At 36.5% G+C, this 22,878-nt stretch overlaps 1 protein-coding gene across 4 annotated transcripts in view; it reads left to right on the top strand.

The window, feature by feature from the left end:
• LOC139697808 (spondin-1) overlaps positions 1-22,878 on the top strand; it is a 204,275-nt gene that overhangs the window by 122,235 nt on the left and 59,162 nt on the right. For all 4 annotated transcript variants that reach the window (XR_011702818.1, XM_071596657.1, XM_071596656.1 and 1 more), the window contains exons 4-7: positions 5,272-5,416; positions 6,310-6,516; positions 9,298-9,421; positions 18,759-18,889. Coding sequence is in view for 3 of the 4 variants with exons in the window: in XM_071596657.1 (XP_071452758.1) it covers positions 5,272-5,416; positions 6,310-6,516; positions 9,298-9,421; positions 18,759-18,889 (607 nt within the window). In the remaining variant the exon portion in view is untranslated. The remainder of the gene's footprint in view (positions 1-5,271; positions 5,417-6,309; positions 6,517-9,297; positions 9,422-18,758; positions 18,890-22,878) is intronic.

Below are 22,878 nucleotides of genomic sequence, written 5' to 3'. Positions count from 1 at the left end.
TTTTCTCTCAGAAATTATCTCTCAAATACGCCCAAGAGCCATACTCACCTTATAATAACGTATCAGAAAATCTGAGCCAATGTTCTCTCTTTAAAGTTAAAATTTAAATTGTAAGGAGGTCGTTGTCGTATTTTCCACCTTTTTCTCATCGGTCGATGGCCACGGGTGGAGTGTGTTTGCCATGAACCGAATGACTCGGTGCATAATTATGGCTAAAAAATTCAAGATTTATATCCATAAACTTGAGGAAATGCTTTTTGGCTACGGCTTTATAATTGATGCAGAGAAGGGTTCGGAGAAAGGAGACGATTTTAAAACTTAAAGATTGTACTTCCTAGGTGAAGACTGCGGATGTCCATTAAAGCTTCCAACTGAATGGTTTTAGAAAATGGAGTAGAAAATTTTCCTCTAAATTATCTACTATTTTTTCTAATTTGTTGGTTATACTATATTGTATTACCTTGGCTAATAGTTACTAGAACTTTATTCCCTGATCCAGCTTGCATTATATATTTTTATTTGTATTGTGATTTCCATAAAACATTCGTACGAGTAAAAATATTTGGTTATAAAGTCCTTCCTATAGTAATTCCCTCTTTAACTAATACCAAAAAAATGTTTTATTATTTATTTATACATTTTTATGAATGATTGCACCTGTGTGATTATTATTTTTTTTAGTAGATCTAATAATTTGTTTTGGTATATCATGCCCCTTATAAAATTACTTTTGTGTAACAACTCTAGTCATTCGAATGAAAAGTCTTCATAACTCATTTATTATTAGCCTTTTAGTTTTGTACTCCATCGTAGGATCTCTCATATGGGCAATATTGTTGATTAAGGGATTTGAAGAAGCTCAAATTCAATATTATGCTGATTTATGAAATCAGAAAAAATGCCCGAACTGTGTTTTTGCGTAAAATCTAGTAGTGATAGCTCTTTCATAATTATCATGAATTTATACATTTGAGAAGTATATGTTCTTATGAATATTTGCTATTTGTTCACTTGAAACATGCTCGCCGTGGTGTTACTGTCATATAGTTGACTTGGTTGTGATATTATTTCCTTCTATAATTAATCACATGACAGTATCTGCCTGGTGCGTCTCTCTCCACCGATTAAATTCTCCATTTGGCCCGTATGGTTTGTACGTTTCATTACTTAGTGTTGGACGTCAAAGTTGTCTGAGTTATTGAAATAATATATTCCCTTTATTAGTTATCTCTCCCAGTATGGTTTAACAAGGTTTTCGAATCGGCAATAAATTAATTTCTGAATGATCAGTGATAAGAAATATGACAAGAGAATGAAATAAGAGGAAGTGGACAAGAGTTATCGCTGGTTATATATACTATATTTTAGGTTAACCAGGATACCAAAAAAAGTGAAAAGAAAAAAAAGCTATCAGAAATCTATGGAAACTAAAAAGTATATAGTGTTGAAGTTTTGACTGTACATTAAGAAAGATACTTAGTAATCAAAACAAATACAAACCAGGGACTTATAGGTAAGTACATTAAACTGAAGAAACTGAGATATACTGGTAAATGCTTACCTAATATTTTCGGATCCATTGCTTTCATTTATTTATTCTTACTCCCCTTCATAGTTCACAACTCATTCAGTATTTCCAGTATTCAATAGCTTTGAATCTATTGTCGCAAAAAGTAATTTCTTTAAGTCAATGATGGTGAAAGTTTGTTCAACACTACTGTGTTTGGCATACTAGTTCATGGAGGCAAAATACGAGTTAATCTTAAGTTATGTTAATCTTAACATCACGAATTTCCACCGATTTCCCGAATAAGTACAATCTACCAACATACTAATTCGATCCAATTATATTTAGGATGTAAATCAACGTTTTATTTAACATCAGCAACACTTAATCGTGAAATAAAGTGAGTGAAAGAGATTATGAAATTTAAAAATGGGTTACAACCCGAATATTTCCACAAATTACGCGAGTTGTCAGCTTCATTCATGTAATAGTCTTTATTTATTAAAGGGCCGTTATATATCATTTAATATATTAATGGTTCTCTAAATGGACCGTCAGATACTTGGTTTTAAAGTATTTGGTATTAAAGTTTGGTATTTAAAGTTTTTGATATTAAAATTATTAAAATTTAGCAAGCTATTTCTTCAGATCTATCCTTGCGAATGCCACGGAGAAAGCGAAGCGGGAACTTCACCGGTCCAGTTATCGCTTTAACATTTCGCCTACCCGACGAGAGGCGTTGCACCGTATCTCATTCTCCATGCATGCTATTGAACGGCGGCACCTTACATGTTCCCTAACACGAGAAACAACTCATCGCCCTCGGGTCTCCGCGCTCTGAGCGTCACTTGCACTCCGACCTCGGGACACTTCCTACAGCCATGCCGTAAACACGACGTCCTTCTTATGACGCTTCCTTCGTAGGGGTTCGGAAGATGGCGGCGGAATATTTCATAGACTTTAAGGCGTACGACGGGATGGCGGCGTGTGGTGCATGTCCGTTAGGACGTTGTTTGTCACGGGAATGAACTTTAAAACCTCACGAAGCAATTCGCATGGTATATATAAGCCAACCGGGCCTCGGTGCAGGACGTAATAAAGTCTATGGCAAGTTCATACGATTTTGTACACACACATAGTTTTCTCCAAAATAAAATGATATTCAAGTTTAGTTGACAACACTAAAATGTGGCCCAAAATAATTTGAGTTTTTCCTCACTCGAACAGTACAATATATCAAGAGGAGAACTATTAAGAAATTTGTTCCCTTTATCAACAGCGCACATTTAACCAATATTTTCACTTGGAGAATAATAAACTTATATTTTATAAAAGTAAAATTCCAAGCGAGCCAAAATAATTTCTTATTTTTAAGGTCTAACGCATGGTATACGTAACTGTTATCATAACTTTTCTTTCAAGTGCAGTGGTTATTTAAAAGATTACTCATTGACAATTTGTTAATACCTGTGAATAGAATTTACTAATACATTTTCCAAGATTCGGAGCTTTAATGTTAAAGGGATTTAACAAGTCCCTCAACATCCAGAAAGTGAATCTATTTAAGCTAAATGCCATTACTTAAGGACATCTCACTTGTTGAAAATCACTTCTTACCCTTTGAGTTTACCATAAACAGTTGGTGTTATGATATATTCATTTAGAAACGCAAATCAAGGATATTATTTGTTTAAACAGATTATCATGAATTAGTTCAGAATTCATTTTATCGCATTTGAGAATTTATTGATCCCGTTTTCCACGCGGTGGAAATTTTAACATATGGATCGCATGACCCTTATTAATTAAAACGAACGAAAACTCACGAATGGTTTTTTCAATCTGAAGTTTATGTGTTCCAGAAATTGCGGTCGCGTGATTTTCCATTGCGCAAGAATAAAAACTGCCTCTGGCATAACATTCTTTCATTGTGGAGAGTTGCTAAGAGAGTGAAACGGAGTTATTAATCTCTAACTGGTCTGCTAGCGTAAAGGTGCTCAGAATGGCCAATAAAAAATGTATCTTTTTACGATCGCCAAGGAAAAAATTCCAATTGGGCAGTAACTTTTCGGTATGTTCATTTCAGTTTTATGAAACTCTGATTGTAGAAGCATCAAATTTACCAGAAATAATTTTTTGCGTCCAATTACCGAACTCGTGAACTAAGTTGAGATTCCACTTAAGAATTAAAAACGCCATAGACGGGCGCTTTAGAAATGGGAAGACAGTTTTTTTAAGATCTATTAACAGTTTAAAATATTAATAACTTTTTATGAATTTGAAATAAAATCAAATTGCATACAAATTGAATAATAAAGTAACTATATTAACTTTGACATAAGTATAAAATATCGTATATTTTTCCTGTTCTACAGGCATGTACACACTCTTTCATAATATACATGTTAGTAATAGTGAATCTACTTTCCACCTTTCTAAAAAGTAGCAAATTTTTATTATGTGACGTGTTTTGCACACGTATTTCCTTGCATCAAAAGAACTAAACCTACTAGTTAACAATTCATTTCATGTTATTTGATATATAGAATGTGATTAAATGAATATATATATATACATATATATATATGTATATATATATATATATATATATATATATATATATATATATATAGGAGTAGACAAGGTCTTATTGTATAGCTCTTTCTGTTTTCAAAGAATTACTTTCTATTCTCACATATTTCTTGGGTCATGCTAATGAAGAAGCATGCAATTAACTTGTTTTCCTATTTTTATATATTATACAATGTTTCCCACACTCGCAACGTCAGGGCAAGTTAGAAAAGAAATAATTCTTCATTTAATGAGAAGAAACAATTTTTAAAAGGAGGACTTCTAACCGGGACATTGGGAAATATCTCACAAATACCTTGAAATTACATTTGTTTTGATATGAAGCATGAAAATTATTAGCCGCAGAAGAAAAATGAAGATTAAAAGAGATGAAAATGTGGTTCAACGGAAAAATGATTCAAGAAAAATGGATGGACCGAGTGATTGAGCAAGAAGTCCTGAGTTGACACTGAATTGCTGATAGCGAAAGTGATCTGCAACAGAGACTGACAGGAAGATAATAAAATGTCATTGGATGATATCTATGTCACGATAATCCACTGGAAATTGTAATGAAACACACCATAGAAGAGAGTCGCTTAATATGAAGGTCATGGATAAAAAATGTGTAACGTGAAACAAGACATCGCGAGAAATGTGAAAATGAAGAGATTGGCAAGGAAATGAGATAACTTGGAGTGTCACTACAAACTAATTATCGGATTGGTAACTCATGAGAATGATTCGTCCAAATATATTATCTTGTAGCATCTATTATTATGGCACATAACACAGCATTTTAGCGTCCGAAAATATATTAATTCTATTCAAATAGAATAGATTTAATATATTCTATTTGAATAGAATATATTCTATTCTATTTTTTTTGGCATTTTGTGACCCTCAATTGGTTCTCTTCAATGTTCCGTTTTCGGCATTTCGGGTAGTTTTTTAAGATCGTAGATTATATTTTATAAAATTTACACTTTGTTCCAGCCAGGATCTACTACATGAGTTGACTTTGAACGTGTGTCACATGTTTAGTTTTTGCCGTATATCGGATTTTAATCGCAGCGGCAAGAGATTTAATTTTCAGACCGAAGTCATGGTGATAAGTGCTTGTTTGAAAATTTTCGCCGACCCGCACGGGAGAAATTTAAATTACATGGAGAATGTTTTGCTTTTCTCTCCAGGGCGACGGTGGTGGAGAGCCGTGATGTGTGGTACATGGACGAAGGGCCTTTGACTCGCGAGCTTTGCGAAGAGGTCCAAGAGAACCACGACGAGCAGCCGCTGGTAGTCGACCCTTGCTGTGCCTGCGACGAGGCCAAGTACGAGGTGAGCGCCCAAACATCGGGGCTCCGCGTTTGCCGGCTAGGCATCCATTCATTCCCCCACAGCTGGGGGTTCCCCTCTTTAACCCTCGCGTCCTCCACAGGAATGGAGCGGTAGAAATCCTCCCTCGCATAGAAATCAAGTCCAGCTGCATCATCATCTGCGCAACAGCAGCCACGAGTCATTCACTTTCTTCCTTTTGTTTTACTCGGGCGCAAGGCTTTCAAAAGACCTTTGCCACACGATTGATTCCTTTCAACGGGAGCTCACTCTTCCATCCTCGGGTATTGTGAAACTCGTGTTGCCTGGGTGCTGCGGCTGGATTAATTGGTTTTTTTTTAGGAGAGCGTTGAATGAAATTCGACCCGAGTTCATTCGCTCTGGCCGAATTGTCAAACCTAAGCGTTCCTTCAGGTCCAGGTTTTTTTTGTTATGTATGTGTCTGATTTTCTGTTTGGCATTCCGTTTGCGTTATTTCATTAATTCATTCAAAGACTAACATCACATATTGTGGGGAAACTCTTCATGCAGGGCTTAATGTTCATTTTTTCATAATTGATTCTCCACCTTATTAGCCGAAAATTTTTTTCTTCTAATCCTTTCATAAACTCAAGGAATTTGTGTCAATTTTTAAGCTTTATCAACATATATGCTTCATGAGTAGTTTAAGTATTTGAATGTTTTTGTTAGTAATTTGATTTTTTCTTCTCCGTAATTCATATTGATTTCTTGTGCATTTTTTTTCATGCTAAAATGATTGTTAATTGTGATATTTGTGGCTATTTGAAAATTCGACCCATGTACAGTCAATCCATGAAAAATCACTTTAAATACTGAAGTACCGGTGGAATCATGTCACCCAGAAGTTTAAATAACGATTGAAAAATATTTTTAAGGTGACGTTCGAAGGATTGTGGTCCAGACACACGCACCCCAAAGACTTTCCCACCAACGGCTGGCTAACTCGGTTTAGTGACGTAATTGGTGCGTCACATACAGTGGAATACCGATTCTGGGAATATGGAGGCTTGGCATCTGATGGATTGAGGAATGTGGCAGAAAAAGGCTCAACGAGAAAGCTGGAATCAGAACTGAAGGCACAGGTAATGGGAATTTATATAAGGTTAAGAGGTTTTCACAATGATTTGAATTCAGGTTCTCACACATACAATAACTTATGATTGCCTAACCCGAGCTTACAGTACCGTTATCTTGAAGAATTACCCCAAACTAAAAAGAAAGGAAAACGTTTATCAATATTAATTAAGCTTTCTAAAGATTAATTGAGTTACTAGATCAATGAATCACGAAATGTGAAAATTTCAATAATTATACGTACATATAATGCGAAACTAAAAATAATTGCAAAATGAAGACGCGAAGAAATAAACGGACCTAATTAGCGAGAGCCTGCTACTATTACTACACGTCTAAAACCAATCTTAAACTTACCTTGAATACCCACAAAAGTTTATAAATCCGTAACACTATTCATTACTGCACTGGAATTGTATAACAATGAAACTGATCAACAAAAATTAAGCACGAAATCGAACGATGCCTACGATATCTCAGTGTTCGTACAATCACCATAAACCTATCCTTGAAGCTCTGCTTCCAATTTATTCCGCTAGTGGGCGTCTCTCTTGTTGAGATTCTCGAGTATTAGTGATAGCTTTTATGGGAGGCGACTGACAGCTAAGGTCATTTGCGCCATTAAGGATGGTTGGGAAAAGAAGTGTGGAAAGAAACCCGGCTTCGGCATTAGCCTACTCTTGTCGAAAGGCACCAAGGGGTCCACAATTTAACGTCCCATCTGACGAACGTCGTACTCACTGAAAGTGCTCTCCACGAAGCACCTCAAGTAGGGATCGGGAAACAGTCTACCTTGAGTGAGGGTAAACTCAACAAGCAGCATCAGTTTAGAATTTTTTTTGATCAGAATGACGGTCTATTTGCCCCATTCCACCGTAAAAACGGGTAAAAAGAGTTCCTGCTTTATTTTCATGAGTGAAGTCATAGTAAAAAGGAAATATTTGGAATGCTTGTATAATTTTTAGCACTCGTTTGAATTTTTTAACTCTTAGAATTACGCAATTGTGCATATAGTATCATGACTTTTAATTATTTATTTATAATTCATAAGTATTCATTGCACTCAAAAATTTAGGAGTCAAATTCATTCTGATTTGTTTGTTTAACCAGTGGATTTTTCAGTCGAAAGAGTGATTTTAACAGTATTCGATAATTTCCGGGAAAGATATTGCTGCCATATTTGAATTTTCTTGTAAGCAAAAAATAGAACAGAGTGAATCGGAAAGAATTCCATTGTAGATCAAAAATAAGCTAAATCTGCTTACGTTTTCGTGAGATACTTCTCACTTATATATGTCCTACTCCAGTTTGCCAATTATATTTCATCATTTATGTTAACTTTGCTTTTGCCAATGGAATTAGATCAGAATGATAAACTTCACAAAATAAAGAGGAAAAAATAAATTTATACGCACGCTTATGCGGAAGGAAGAAAACTGAGGATGCGGTTGACAGAACGGGCCGAGGGACGGACGTGTGAAGGGAAGTGGGAAGTGAGAGGAAGGGGTTTGGGGGTAATCGGAAGGGGTAGTGGTCGATGGGAAAGAGATGGGTGTACCCCCTAGTGAGTAAGGTGGAGAATAAGATCTGAGCTGGCGCCAAGGAGCCAGATGAATGCCGACTCGATGGTTTTGAGTTTTAGCGGTGTGTCTGAAAGGGGGAGGGAGGCATTAATAGACAAATTGAAGTAATCGTTGAAAGAATTGTGATGGAGTGAGGTAAGTTTAAGCGCTGGAAGTGATGTTTCTGCGGAAGAAGGTTTACATGAGTCGCGGTGATTGTTGATGCGAAAGTTAAGGGGTGTGGTTCACTGTCCAACGTAGAGGGAAGGATAAAGTTTGCAGTTTAGTTGATAGATTATATTGCGAGATGTGTATGCATATGATTACAAAAACAATAAAAGTTCTACATTTGTATACGTACTTATAGCGTGAAATAGTATGGATAATTTAAATATAATTATAAGTAAGGTAATCTCTAATGTTATTTAATTATAGCCTTTCAAATGTATCACGCGAAATAGCCGCTTTTATTTCGAAATAGGCATTTTACTGTTATGGTCTGTCTTTATTTTACTACCGACGGAAATAGTGAAGGAAATGTCCCAGAAATCGCTAAAAATTCGAAAACGCCAATACTTCGCGTATATTAAATTTGATCATTATTTACTTTCTTAATATTATTTAGGTAGACATGCCGAAACGCCCTAATTAATGTTTTCTCGTGCCTTTTATATTTACAACTGACGTTCCGGGAGATACATTTGTTTTCAGAAATATGTAGGTGAAACATTTGTATGAAATAATTGTGTCGATCTGATTTCGTTCAAAAATTCGTAACTTTGAATTCGGATATTCTACAGTGATAATTATTTCGAAGTAAGAAATGAACTTGGTCGCGTTGTCAATGCAGTTAGGTGTAAGTTTCATTTATGAAACTTACACCTAACTGCATCAACAGTTAAGTGTAAATATCATTTATCGTGCTTAAAAATACTCACGGAGGAATTTTAAATATTCGGCCGGAAATCTTTGAAAAAAATGTTATCAAGTATTAAAACAAATATCATTTAGCGATAAGTATTACATTAGCATTTGTTAACATTTACTGCTGGTTTTTGTTCTGACTAATTTTTCTCATGAATTTTTTCTGAAAATATTTTTTGCTGTGAAATGTACTCCATAATTACACCCACAGAATGAACTGGTGCTTCAAGGATATTTAAGATTTTAATTTTACTTCTGACGATTTTTCTGCACTTAATTAATCTTGTTCATCTTTCTTTGTAGAGCGAACATATACGCACCATTATCAAGGCCCGAGGAATCAGCTACCCTAACGTTACCGGAAAAACATTTGCTGTATTCCGAGTGGACAGGAAGCATCATCTAATGTCCCTCGTCTCAATGTTAGGTGAGTGAAAGTAACTTTAATCATAACTGGCTAAATTTATATGAATTATTTTCCAGAAATATTCTACCGACTACCTTCACGAACTGTATATCATTGGGGGCTATAATTTTATGGAGGAGTTTTATTTTTCATTAAGGGGTTTCTGACCAATAAAATATTTTGTTTATTCACTTGTGTTGAAATTTAGAATTATCATGCATCATTTCTCCTCTAAATTGTACAATATTTTCTTTGAAGCATTTCCGAAGTGATTTAAATTTTATAGTTCAACGTAGGTATTCCAGAAAAATAAGGGTCCAAACTTTTAATTCAGGAGATTTTCAGTATTTTTCTACCCATTTAATTTTAAATAATTCCAAATAAACTGAATCGTAAGTATATATTTAAGGTTTATAAACATTTAATAATTTTGAGAAATTAATTTGGACAATTATTTACAACATTAGCTTTTCAAACTTTCATGCTTGAGGTCAGTAGTCCAGGAGCATTAGCTCCCAACGAGATGAATTACGATTATGTCATAATCAGATGGCAAGTGAAAAATTACTTTGTAATATAGTGTTTACGCATTAGAAAAAGATGTAACTAAATTGTAAGAAATTCCCGTTGCACGGATGCAGTGAATTCTTCGCGGGTTTTCCACCGGGTATGGGAATCAGCTCCCGGCGTTTCGATGACTAACTCCGTCGTCGTCCTAACGGCATTGATACCCTTAGGGTTGATGGATTGAGTCATCAAAAGGTCGGCAGCTGATGCTCAGACCCGGCGGAAAATCCGTGAAGACTTCACCGTAAAACTAAATTGACTTATTGATACCTTCATGGAGGGATATGAAACCGAAGCATTTCCTCTTCTAGATGAGAGTTCAATATGTGAAATGAGTTTAACTTGGTTTCTAGTTAATCGAATAAGAAAGGAAAAGATTTAAAGTTACAAAACAATCATTTATTTGGTGTTGACTCGTTTGATATATTTAGTCTTAAAATTTTTCATTCGGCTCATTTTCATTACTTTGCATTGTTTATAAAACAGTTGATAAAGACATTGAACTTATGATAATATAACAGGGCCATATAATTGAAAATCTCTCGAAACGTTCGCAAATGGAATTTCAAGACCGTTGGCATCAACCCTGATACTGACCTAAAAATAAATGAAATTACTCGTTTATGTAACGTTATTTGAGAATTATGTAGACTTTTATAAAGTAAACAGTCTTTATTATCGCCGATGTCCATAAAATCTAGGATTGTTTTGACACTGCTCTCTACTTAACTCCACTTAACGGATATCTTGGCCAAGTCTTGACAAAGAGAAATGAATACCGTTAAATTTCATAGCATTGACTTTTATCATTTCTGAGCAAATCGTGCGTCAACTGAATGCAGATGAAGCACGAAACGTTTTTTTAATCGTACATTCTATTTTCTAGCTTGTTGATGAGCCACCCCATTCCCACTTTCCTCATTATCCAGTCGCGGCTCCACAATCTTGATTGAGTAAGAATCGAAAAAGAAGGAAGGAATTTATAAAAGCATGATCATGGCCATTTTTATTCCTCTACCGTTTGAAAGTCGTCGCTGAAGTTTTTCCTCATCGCCGGAAACTCGTAAAAAAAGAGTGACTTTCGTCTCGCGTGGAGGAAGGACACAGGAGATATTTTCAATCGTCTCGCACCCTGGCCACGGACCACCCCAACCTTTTAGGGACGCTCTTTCGCAAAGATCGAAGTCTGTGTGTATTTAGTGGACCAAGTCGCTTGTCCCACGCCTCCGAGACCACACAAACACAGCGAGTCCAAAGGACCAGACGCACGAAGCTGTTGTGAAACGTGAATACGCGAATAGACCATCCGAGGAGGATTCATTCGGGAGTGCTTTGGGGAGATGAAGAGTTTGGGGAGAGCGGGAGGAAGGAAATTCGCTGGCTTTCCGGCGGCTGGCAGATAAATAGCGGGAGCGAGCGGCGTTGGGTGGGCGATGCAGAGTGAGTGTTGAGGAAAATATAGCCGATCTTACAGTTCTAGCAACGTGAGCATGCGTGGTGTGAGCATCTCTTTTTCCCTCCATCCCTCTCTCAAAGTGGGCAAGGAGGCTTGGAATTCCTGAAAGGCCGAAGTCTGGAATTAGGTATGCGGTCCTGCCAAATATGCAGAGAGTTGAGAATAAACTGCGCCTACTGCGGAGGGCAAAAAGTTTTGAAATGGAAGCACTAGAAGGGTTTTTCTTTTTAAAAGGATGTGGAATTCACTCACTTTATTTCGACTATCTACTTCCATTAGTCTTTACTAGTTCTACATGAGTGAAGCCTTGTGCAATGAATATGCACTGGTAGTTATCACGTAATTATATGCAACTTGTGATTAATTTCAATTCAAGGTTAATTATAGCAATTTTATTGCATAATTTTGACCTGTCGTGAGTAAAACTTTACTGACTAAGGTCCCCGAGTGCAATTGACATTAGAATTTGTTTAACTCTGACTGTAACTCTCGTGAAATCAATAACATCGTCGGTGACACCTTCATTCTCTCCTGTTTGTTCCAGTCTCAAGACTTGCATTTCCTGTGTTTTAATAGTATCTACCAATAATCCGCCAAAATCACATTTTCTTTTATGTCAATCGTTTTCATAGTAAGATAATACTTTTTTATATCATATATCTTATGGAAACGCATAGCGAGAGTCATTAGAAAAGTCATTAGATAGGTCATTTGGTGATTGAAAAGAAAAGATAAAAAGGCCAGATTACTTCTCTCGAAAGACTCATGTGGCTAAGATTATTAATTGCACTAGAGGTGAAGAAGAAACAGGAATCAATCCGTGTATATGAAAGAAGCTTCGTCTAAATAACTTTAAAAATGTCATTATCCATTGCAGTCATTATTCTAATTAAAATAATCATTTAAACATTTATTATTGGTTATAAACTATTGAAAAATACGACTGATCTCATCGCATCTCATTGAATTCTTCCAGGGCCTAACCATTCATTTAAGCCCATCCCGAAAGCTCCTTTCTATGCGTAACTATTAAGGGGTTTGCGAGAAAGGGACGAAACCATGAGATGCAAAGTGCAGAAATAGAGGCGAATGAGGTCGTGGTGGCCTTTGCCCAAAGGCAGGGTAAAGTCAACTAATGAATGAAATATGACGGAACGAAAGTGCGGGGGCAACTTAGCTTTAAAACGTTGAGGTGAGGTTCCCTAGGGTAGGCTAAAGGTAATTGGGCGGACCGGCAAATTTTATTACGTCAGTAAACGATATCACGGTTTGGATATCGGATGGACATGGTGCTGATCGTTGCGGAGGGTCCGTATAAGTATATGCAAATCGGTTTTCAAGGGTTGCTTGTTACTTTTGGTTCCGTTTATAAGGGCATAATTTGGCCATAAAACCCGTAGGGTTTGGCCTTTGACGTCATTAAACTTGTCAGTTGGACAAGTTTTCTGATTAATGCGCTTCAAAGTGGATGGGTGGAAGATCACCAAAATTGGCACGGAAATAATCTTTTAACGAAGTCTAAATTATTCACCTAGAACCTATAAGCACGCAGTAGTTGCCTTTTCCATGGGATTCAAGAGCAAGGGATTAAAAATTAAGGTAAAATAAAATATCGATTGAAATTGTTTGCTGCGGAATAAACATTTCATAATCTACGCTTTACAGGTTCACAAAATGATTTATTTAAATATGGAAGCTTTTATAATCCATCAAAAAAATATTTGCCAGTTTCATGAAAAATTCATCGCTAATGTGTTCAAAATTTAATAATAATGTTTTGAGTACGTGTTTATTTTTATGATTTTGTTTTCCACAAAACATTTAGATATGAATATAAATCGAAATAAGTTAACTACAATTTAAAGATCCTCGGAAATATTTTGACAGTATTGTGATTTAAGGGGATAAGTACCTAATTCCTTTCGGATAATCAATCATAATGTTTTCATACGTAATGAACTTTAATAAAAGGATCCGTTTATAAAAAGAAATGAAGTACTAAACTACTTGCCTGGTACCTCGTTTTATAATCGGCGGAAGCTTAAAAATTTGAAAGAATTTTCGTTAGTATAATGTTGATAATTTTATTCTACAAGAAGGTTATGAAAGTGTCCGGACCACAAGGTTATGCGGGGTTACCAGTACGTGGCCCACTAAAACCAAAACACATTTCCTGGCGCTTGGTCCAACACGGTGTTAAATTTTCACAAAACATTGTGTTGGTGCCATTTTTATTAACTTAAATGATCTTCCGCCTTTTTTGCTGTCATCTTTTACCTTCGTAGTATCGTCTCCACACACTTGGCTTCTTCCGTCCAGTACTTCGCTTTGTGCGGCATCATACGATATTAACTGGGGTGACTTTTTCCAAGATATGTTCCAGGCCCGATCTCTTAGTTACCGATATATTACAAGAAAAAAATTTGTGCAACGCATGTTCAATGTCTGAGCCACAAGTTAGACTTGCGTTCTTGCCAGTTTGTAGTGGTAGGCCATGAACAATGCATGTCCTGTCGACAGCAGCGTCCGTAATTAAGTGTTCCTTCGCCGCTATTACGGCGGAGGGAAAATGTGGCTGAGACTGGAAATTAGAGACTGCAACGCTTTTTTCAATGTTTAAAGAAAGAAGTAGATCTTGTGTCTCATTATTACTGATTCCTTCAATATCATATTCTAATTCAAAGTGTTTTATTGCATCACTACTCATTTAAGCGTGTATGTCGGAGTTCAAAGTAAAAAACGTCAATGGAAGAAATCTAGTTCGGGAAGTTGGAGGGGGAAAAATCATAAAATAGCTTTTTTAGGAAACGCCTACCACACTTCTTTATCCTCTGCTTCTTTAAAGCCGCATTTCGAATTATTTGTTTAACTAGATCTTTTATAATCTTAAATGGCAACACACGCAACGAAAGTTCTCTTTTGTTTTAGAAAACTTTTACTTTTATTCTGGAACACAAGCGTGGAAAAGAAGATGTGGTAATCCAAGGGTAGAGCGTTGGACTACTGACCGGAGGGCCCCAGTTCGATTACCGGGCATGCCTCTCGGTCACTTTCAGCTTCACCCAGGCTATGTGATTTATTGGATACCAGGTCTTCCTGGGAAACCATACAGGTGGCTCAGGGAAAGAAACAGGCCCACCTATCCCGTTGTGTGATTTTTACACGCCGTCGGGCTTAGTTTAGTTCATGCCTATTTTACATTGAAGTAAATAGCCCAATTGTATGATTTGTGGTAGCAATGGGCCCTTTTTATAAATGAGTAACCAATACATGATGATGTACCTTTCCAAATGAAATTTTGTGAATTTTACCATTACACAAAAAAGATCTTTATAAATAGATATTTAGAAATAGAAAAAGGAGTGCTTTTGAGAATATTAATTTTTCGCAAAATTTTGTTTTGATATTTATCGCGACCCTAACCAGCATTTTTTGTTGAAAAATTGGGATCACTCGGCACGAGTTATTATATTATTCAGGAAGAATTAATATTTAGAGGTTTAATATTTACTTAACTGTAAGTTTTCTGTAGTTATATTGTTGATGTAGATATACATTTTTTGATTTTAAAATATACGAGGCTGGTCCCAGAAGTACCTGACCCAACAAAGAAAACCCAAAAAATTGGAAAAAATGTATTTACTTTTCAACATAATCTCCTTTCAGCTCTATACACTTTTCCCAGCAATGTTCAATGAGTTCGATACCCTCTTTATAATAAGAACTGTCTTGCTCCTCAAAATAGCCATTAACTGCCGACATCACTTCTTCACGGTTGGAAAGTCTTTGACCACCGAGCCATTTTTTCATGTTTGAGAACAGAAAATTATCCGGCGAGGCTAAATCTAGCGAATAGGGTGCTTGAAGTGGCAATTCAAACTTTAATTCATGAATTTTGGCCGTTGCAATAACGAATTTGTGAGCTGGTTTATTGTCTTGATGAAACAACACTTTCTGCTTTGACAAATTCGGCCGCTTTTGCTTGATTTCTTCACTCAAACGTTGCAATAAGTTCGTATAATACTCACCGTTGATAGTTTTTCCTTTACCAAGATATTCAATGAAAATTATCCCACGCGCATCCCAAAAAGCCGACGCCAAGACCTTGCCTGCAGATGAAACGGTCTTCGCCTTCTTTAAAGACGGTTCTCCCTTTCGAATCCATTGTTTTCATTATTCTTTTGTCTCAGGTGTGAAGTAATTGACCCATGTTTCGTACATGGTTATGAAACGGTGCGAAAATTCTACTTTGTTGCTGTGAAACTTTGCTAAACATTCAATTGAAACATCTTCACGACGCTAGTTTTGCTCGAGTGTGAAGAAGCGCGGCACCCCTCTTACATACAGCTTTCTCATGTCCAAAGTTTCAGTTAATATTCGATGTATCGCCCTTTTTGAGATGCCTACTATGTCTTCACCGTTTCTTGAATCGTCACTTCATTTGGTCGACCAATGCGATGCTCGTCTTGACAGCTCGTAGGGCCTCGTTTAACTCTGCTACTCAATATTTTACCGTTGTAAACGAAGGAGCAGACTCATCTTTGGTAGAATCCAGTTCAGCTTTTATATTGGTTGAGCTGAGGCTTTTCAAATAAAACTATGACATAACGATGACCAATGTACTCCATTTTCAAAACTTCACTGAAAACGTTCACTATTGATGGCTGTTAAACAAATACTAAACAACGTGGCATCTTCAAACTTGAAACTTATACCTTCTAGATTACATAATGTCTAATACAGTGATATATTTTAAACAACTACCTTTATATATAGGTCCGGCCGGGTATTTTGGGGACCATTCTCCGAGGTATTGTATATTATGCATAACTTTCCGTTCCAGATTTGATGCCTATTGGCATAGATGGGATTATATAAAAACATTTTATATTGCATATTTTGTTTTTAATGCAATGAAGCATAAAAACAAGATGACGATTATCACGTCCTTTAAGTCATCTTGCTTCGTACTACAGATTTTATATTTTCTTTGAGTGATCATTAAATGTGAGGCAGATATCCTAAAATAAGTGCCAATGTGGTACGAAAGACTTGGAAATTTAAATTAAAATAAACATTAGGAGGAAACATCTACGGCGCAGAGCCGGCAGATAATTTGAAAAATTTTACACTGTGTTATAATAAAATAAAAAATATTTTGCACTTGGGAATAGTATGTGAGTATATATTTCTCCTTAGAAAGTACTAAAAAGATTTGAGTACCGTTTCAGCCTTATTTTACATTTGTAGTTAATAATCAAATTTCTTAAGTTATTTTCATTAACACAGATGAAATATAAAGATAAATAAGAGCATTATATATTATTAACAACTACATTTATGAATAGTGCCTCGCATTAAAGTTTATAATTCAGTAAACATACCGTATAAAAGTATAATGTATGTTCTAAATATTTTCCTTTGTGTACAAAGGCTATTTATAATTCTTGCCATAGTTAATTGTTCACTGTGTTGTCTAATATTTTCTGCGGCTGATATTTAGTATTCTTTTGTGACAAACATTATATTAAAACCTTGCAGTAAATAATAAGATACATATTAAAGTAAATGAAGTGGTTACAGCATTTGGATTTAATTGAGGCAACAAAACATGAAGTAACTCAGTATTTCCGATATTTTTATTCAAATTTATAGTGCAAAAAGATTATGAATAACTGATTGAAGCACTTTTCCACTTCATAAAATTTTTATTTTACGACCGGGTTTCGATGTATTACATCATCATCAGGCAACAAACTGAAGTTGTGAGCAGGCTTATATACATTTCGGAAGGGGTGGAGAGGACGTGGTAGGTAACGAGGGGGGTTGAGATGGGGGGAAGACAAGGGAGACATTTACAAGAAATAGCGGAAACAGCGTATTGGCCTTGTTAAAAAAATAAGGACAATGTCAACACGCTGTTTCCGCTATTTCTTGTAAATGCCTCCCTTGTCTTCCCCCCCCCCCCACCTTCCCCCCTTGTTTCCTACCACGTCCTCTCCCCTTCTTCCGGAATGTATATAAGCCTGAACAAAACTTCAGTTTGTTACCTGATGATGATGTAATACATCGAAACCCGGTCGTAAAATAAAAAGTTTGTCAAATGGAAAAGTGCTTCGATCTGTTATTCATTATGTTCGACTTTCACGTCATCACGCCTTAAGCTACTCGATTTGCAAAAATATTAGGTAACAATCTAAAAAAATACGCTGTTTATTTACCTGAAGCGCGTCATTTGAGGCGAGTGGTCAAAAATGTCAACATAGTTGACACAGCGGGCCTTCAAAACCTACTTGACGTTCGAAAGGTAAATTGCAGTATATTTTGATGAGTGTGTGTCAATGACGTGCTATGGTAATCGCGTCCATCACCTGATACAAAAGACTGGTAAAACTCTTTCCTTGAATAAGATTATTTTTAAAAGATTCCTTTTATACTTCACTGACATATTTATCAAAAATAACTGTAATATAATTGTATAAACGTAAATATATATTGATATCGCCTTAGGAAAGCCGTCAGACATATTTATGATTGAGACTATACAGCCCCTTCTTCCACCTAACCTCTAAACATACCATTGAAGGCATAAAAAATTGCAAACTATTTCGGAGAGGAAGAGCCATCTGGGTACGAATCGAAATCTGGGTTGGCAGGTGAGAACGTTACCGAGCCGCCACCTGGGCCGACGAATATATGCAGACATTTTGAAAGAGTGAGAATGCATGTACTCGTATTTATTTCCCAAGGTCCGATCCACGGCTGATGAAGTTTTAGTAAAGAAAACCTCCGTTTGTATAATTGTAAATTAATTGGATGCATGGAATTTGAATTATAATTGATGCTATGGGAATCAATCCCCCATGGAGCAATATTATTTAGCAAATACGCCAAATTTTAACTCAAGTCTCTCTTGAAGAAGGCCTCTGAGAGGGCCGAAAGCTCGAACAATTTACCGTGTGAGTGTTCTTTTAAATGTGTCCATTCTTTTCTATTTGTGTTATATTGTGTCAGCCCATTAATGCGCCGCTCGTGTGAGTGTATATATATATATATATATATATATATATATATATATATATATATATATATATATATATATATATATATATATATATATATATATAAGCTATAGCTGTAATTATTTATTCCATTACTAATTGGATCATTTTGAGTGACACTCTCTTTTGATTCCCTCCCTATCCTCGATTATGTAATCCTGTACCGAATCTCTAGTTTGACGGACGCAGGCACGCGTGGAGACCGCGCGTTGTCTTTGTCCGTCCGCATGGCGCACCCATTTTCATTCCCCCGCAATCTCTCTTCCGTCCACAGATCCTTCTCCTGACTGGATAGTCGGCGTATCTGGATTGGAGCTCTGTCTGCGAAATTGCAGCTGGGTCGAGTCCAAAGTGCTGAACCTGTACCCGTGGGACGCCGGGACGGACGACGGCATAACATACATTGTGAGTGCGTGCGTACGCGCGCGTGTTTGGCACCGGAAGCCCCTCTCCGTCCACGCCCACCTTCATTCACATCCAATTGGCCACCACTGTCGCGGGGGCCCCCTCTCATCTATCCGGGGGCAGAGGTGTGGGTTCCTCCCCGGGTCGCACTCCACCCCCCTTTCCCTCACCCCTGGAGTGAGGAAGAGGAGGGAGGGAGGAACGAGAATATTTTTTATCCAGATTTATCGCATTCCAACACGGGCACGGGAGGAGGAGTTTCCAAAATAGACATAGTCGTATTTTCCACACAAAGGACAGTCACAAATTTATCAGGTCGCGTTTACACTTGTTTCTTGCCATTTTGGACTCGAAATGTATTTAATTCTGGATGAATGAGACAAAACGAGTATTTTAGTTGGCCAAAGTTTTTGCCCGAGACGAAAAATAGATAGATTCTTTACCAGTTTAAACTTGCATTCAGAATGACCAAACATTGGTGAAGGTCGTATTTAGTGATGCTATCGGAAGGGATACCATAGTAAGTTGCCTGCGTACTTTTCCTTGGAGTAGCTTTTGGGTTGATAACAATACTTGGCTCTTTGTAGTTTTTTCCTTTTTTTACTATCTTTCTCGCCAAGTTTGAATTTTTTGAGATTATAGCACTCAGCTGGTGAAACTAGGCATAAAATGTTTGTCTTCGTTCCCATGGAAGAACAGTAATACACATGTCGGCAGATAATAAGTGCCGTAGAGGTAAGGATAAAATTTAATTTCTTATATCATATTTATCGAATCCTGTTCTCAGCTGAACATTATGTATCATAAAATACATTTCTATGAAGAGTTTTTAAATTTTAACTATCATTTTTTGCAAGATATAATAATATTTATATGCCAAAATTGGTAAAAATTTGAATATTGTTTAGTTATGAAATATAAAGAGGGATGATAGGGACTTGATGTCAATTGGAATGTCATTTTACTTTCTGAATATTTTAGATCATGTGGCAAATACGGATAAGTTCAGGCAATTTGACTGTTTCTTTTCTTTGCTAAATTCGGAATGACCGCCACATATAATTTTGCTCATGTTCCACCTGTTGTCAATTATATTTTTAAGTTTTGCAAGGTTTTGAAAACGCTTTCAGTCCATCTACCCAGTTTCGGCGGAATTATTTCTGGCGTTTTTATCGCTTCAGCGAATCAGGACTTGGCTTGTCAAGCCGAAAATTCCGTTGACCTCGTGAGTGAAAGATCGGATACAGCTGCATCAGGATTAACTTAAAGTTTAAATATCTCGAGAATTTGGCCTAAAATCCGCCGCCAATTCTTTTCAGCTCAGGAATGTTAGTCATCTGCAATTTTGAAACGCGAGATGTAATTATTTTTAGGGTTGGATTAATTAATATGAAATTCTTTAAAATGAGAATTCTAAATTATCATTTTTTTGATGGTAGTTTTCTTCAGCCTTGATAAAAAATATAAATATTTATTTTCGTCAATTGCATGATTAAATATAAACCACCTTTTTATTTATAATAAGTATATTGGTATTATATTGTTATTTACTTTTGTGTAAATATTTTTCCCTGGGTTTTTGCCGAGTACAACTTCACTGTTTCACAGTTTACTCAAGTCGTCTTCTGAAATTTGGAAGGGGATTTCATACGGTGTAACCAAATCCTAAGGGTACTATGCAGTCATATGAGCAACGATGACCAAAGGACCCAGAAGAAGATCACCCACCCACAGGACCACCTTCTCTCTCTTCCTCGAAAGCGAATTTCGCGTCACTGGCCGGAATACATTTAAGTTGGATGCACATTATCAGGAAACTCTTGACTATATCAAGAGCGATTTTATTGATGGAATAAATTTTTATTATGGAAACTATCAATTTTGGCGAGTACATTAGCTACAGTGTGTGCGGTATGCGTTGGCATTTTGTCTGTCTTCTTCACCATCGGATCCATTATTTAGATCATCCGGATCTAAAAATTGCGGCGATGACGAACCCTTCGAAATGTGAAGCGTGGGATGCCATCATCATAATATACCGGGACGTAATCGTTGGTATCAAATTTTAGACATAGAGACTACTAGTTTGAAGCTCGTGAAGGAAAATATCAGGTAATTCTTTGATAGGCCACGCGTTTCAATTTTTCATTGAAACCTTTTCAATATAGGCCGCGAGGAAAGTCCTTTCCTCGGATTTCTCTATTTTAAACTATAGAATTGATGATTTCAGTGAAAAAACGCGGACGCCTCTGACATTTACGGAGAAAGGCTTTGGTTCAAATCGATCTCTTCCTCTTTTCTCTTTCTCGGACTAGAGTTAAAGCACACCTGTGTCTGTTGTTTCTAGCTTTTTCATGATACCCACCAGATTACTGCTGAAAACCTGGTCTACTGTAACATAGGCCCCTTTTTGTGACATTCAAGATATTTGTCATACATCTCAAGGCATAAGGTCGATGTCGTTGGAAATAAAATCTCATTATAAAGGCAAAAACACAAGGTTTGTCTCGAAAGTAATAGGACTGAGTCCACGCCTCGTACGCCTTCCTGAAGGTGGTACCCGGAATACTACTAAGCTCTCTCGTCACTGTCTGTTGTAAATGTTCCATCAAGCCATGGTGACGTCCTTTCATCGCGGATTTTTGGCAAAGGAAGAGGCAGGTGAGGCAACGTCAGGGCTGAAGGATTGCTGAGGCAGGGTCGAGAAGCTCTTGGCAGATACGCATGCGAGTTTTCTTTTGTTTGTCCGAGAGCACTCGTTGATCAATTTCGCGCACACCGTTCTCATGCCCATGTTTTTGGTCACAAGTGGATGCACATCACTTTTATGGATGCCGAGTTCATCAAAAACCATGCAAACATATAACCTGCTATATATATATATATATATATATATATATATATATATATATATATATATATATATATATATATATATATATATATATATATCTAAGAAAGCTTCACTCTTGAAAGATTTTCATCACTTTTTGAGGTCGAAGGGCGTCCTAATTGTTCGGCATCTTCAAAGTCTTCCCCACCCTCCCCAAAAATATTGTTTCACTCAAAAGTACCCGATATACTCATGGCGTTGTTTTCATAAGCTGCCTTGAGCATTTCATGAGTCTCTCTCCCGGTTTTCCCCAGTTTCACGCAAAATTTGATGTAGCGCTGTTCCAATCCGGTTCATGGCGGAGCGTCACGAGGTCACGTTATAGAGGTATCGCAAACGAATGATCCGCACTTCGAAGCCAACTGCTACGTGCCACCAGCCTTTCCTGAGACTCCCCTCCCTCGAACCCAGCCAGAGAATCCGCCGCCCATCCGTCAGTCTATCCGGGAAAAAATAAGTCCTACTACCTTTGAAACAGACCTTGTATACGTACCTCTACAAGTGTAAGTCTAATTTATTCAGTAATTGGTGATTTATATGGCTTATTATTATTACGTCGTTTACTTGCGTGAGAAGCTAACCAGTGGGAAATAATTTACAGATTTATTAACTAATTGAAATTGAAAAATGGAATAAAAATTAAGTGAGGTAAAATGTCATAATATTATGCAAAAGCAAACATACACTTTGTTATGAATATATTTAAAGAGGATAATATGCATATTCATCCTAGGAGAAAATAAAATGAACTTTCACCTAGGTAAGCAAGACATAAAGGGCATATAATACAATGGTCAACAACAAAAAATGTATTCAATGTATTTCACACACACACACACACTCAGTTTACATAAAATTAAAAGATTCAAAAAAATGCAAAATCAATTCAAAATTATATAGAAGTATCAAAGACAATTTTGCTCTTGAATATTTTGTTCACCTCCGTTTTTTGGCTGATGGCAACAGAATCATGATGGTTAAAACCCAATCATTCCTACTACCTTTCAATCGTAATAATTTTTCTAGTTCGCCCTTATGAGGTTAATTGTCGAACAATATGAAACAAAACTCTCTATTGCATCAACCAATGTGTTCA

Source organism: Hetaerina americana, unplaced genomic scaffold (genome assembly GCF_022747635.1).
Source record: "Hetaerina americana unplaced genomic scaffold, ioHetAmer1.1.p SCAF_8, whole genome shotgun sequence".
NCBI classification, from domain to species: domain Eukaryota; kingdom Metazoa; phylum Arthropoda; class Insecta; order Odonata; family Calopterygidae; genus Hetaerina; species Hetaerina americana.
This window is presented reverse-complemented; position numbering and strand designations above follow the sequence as displayed.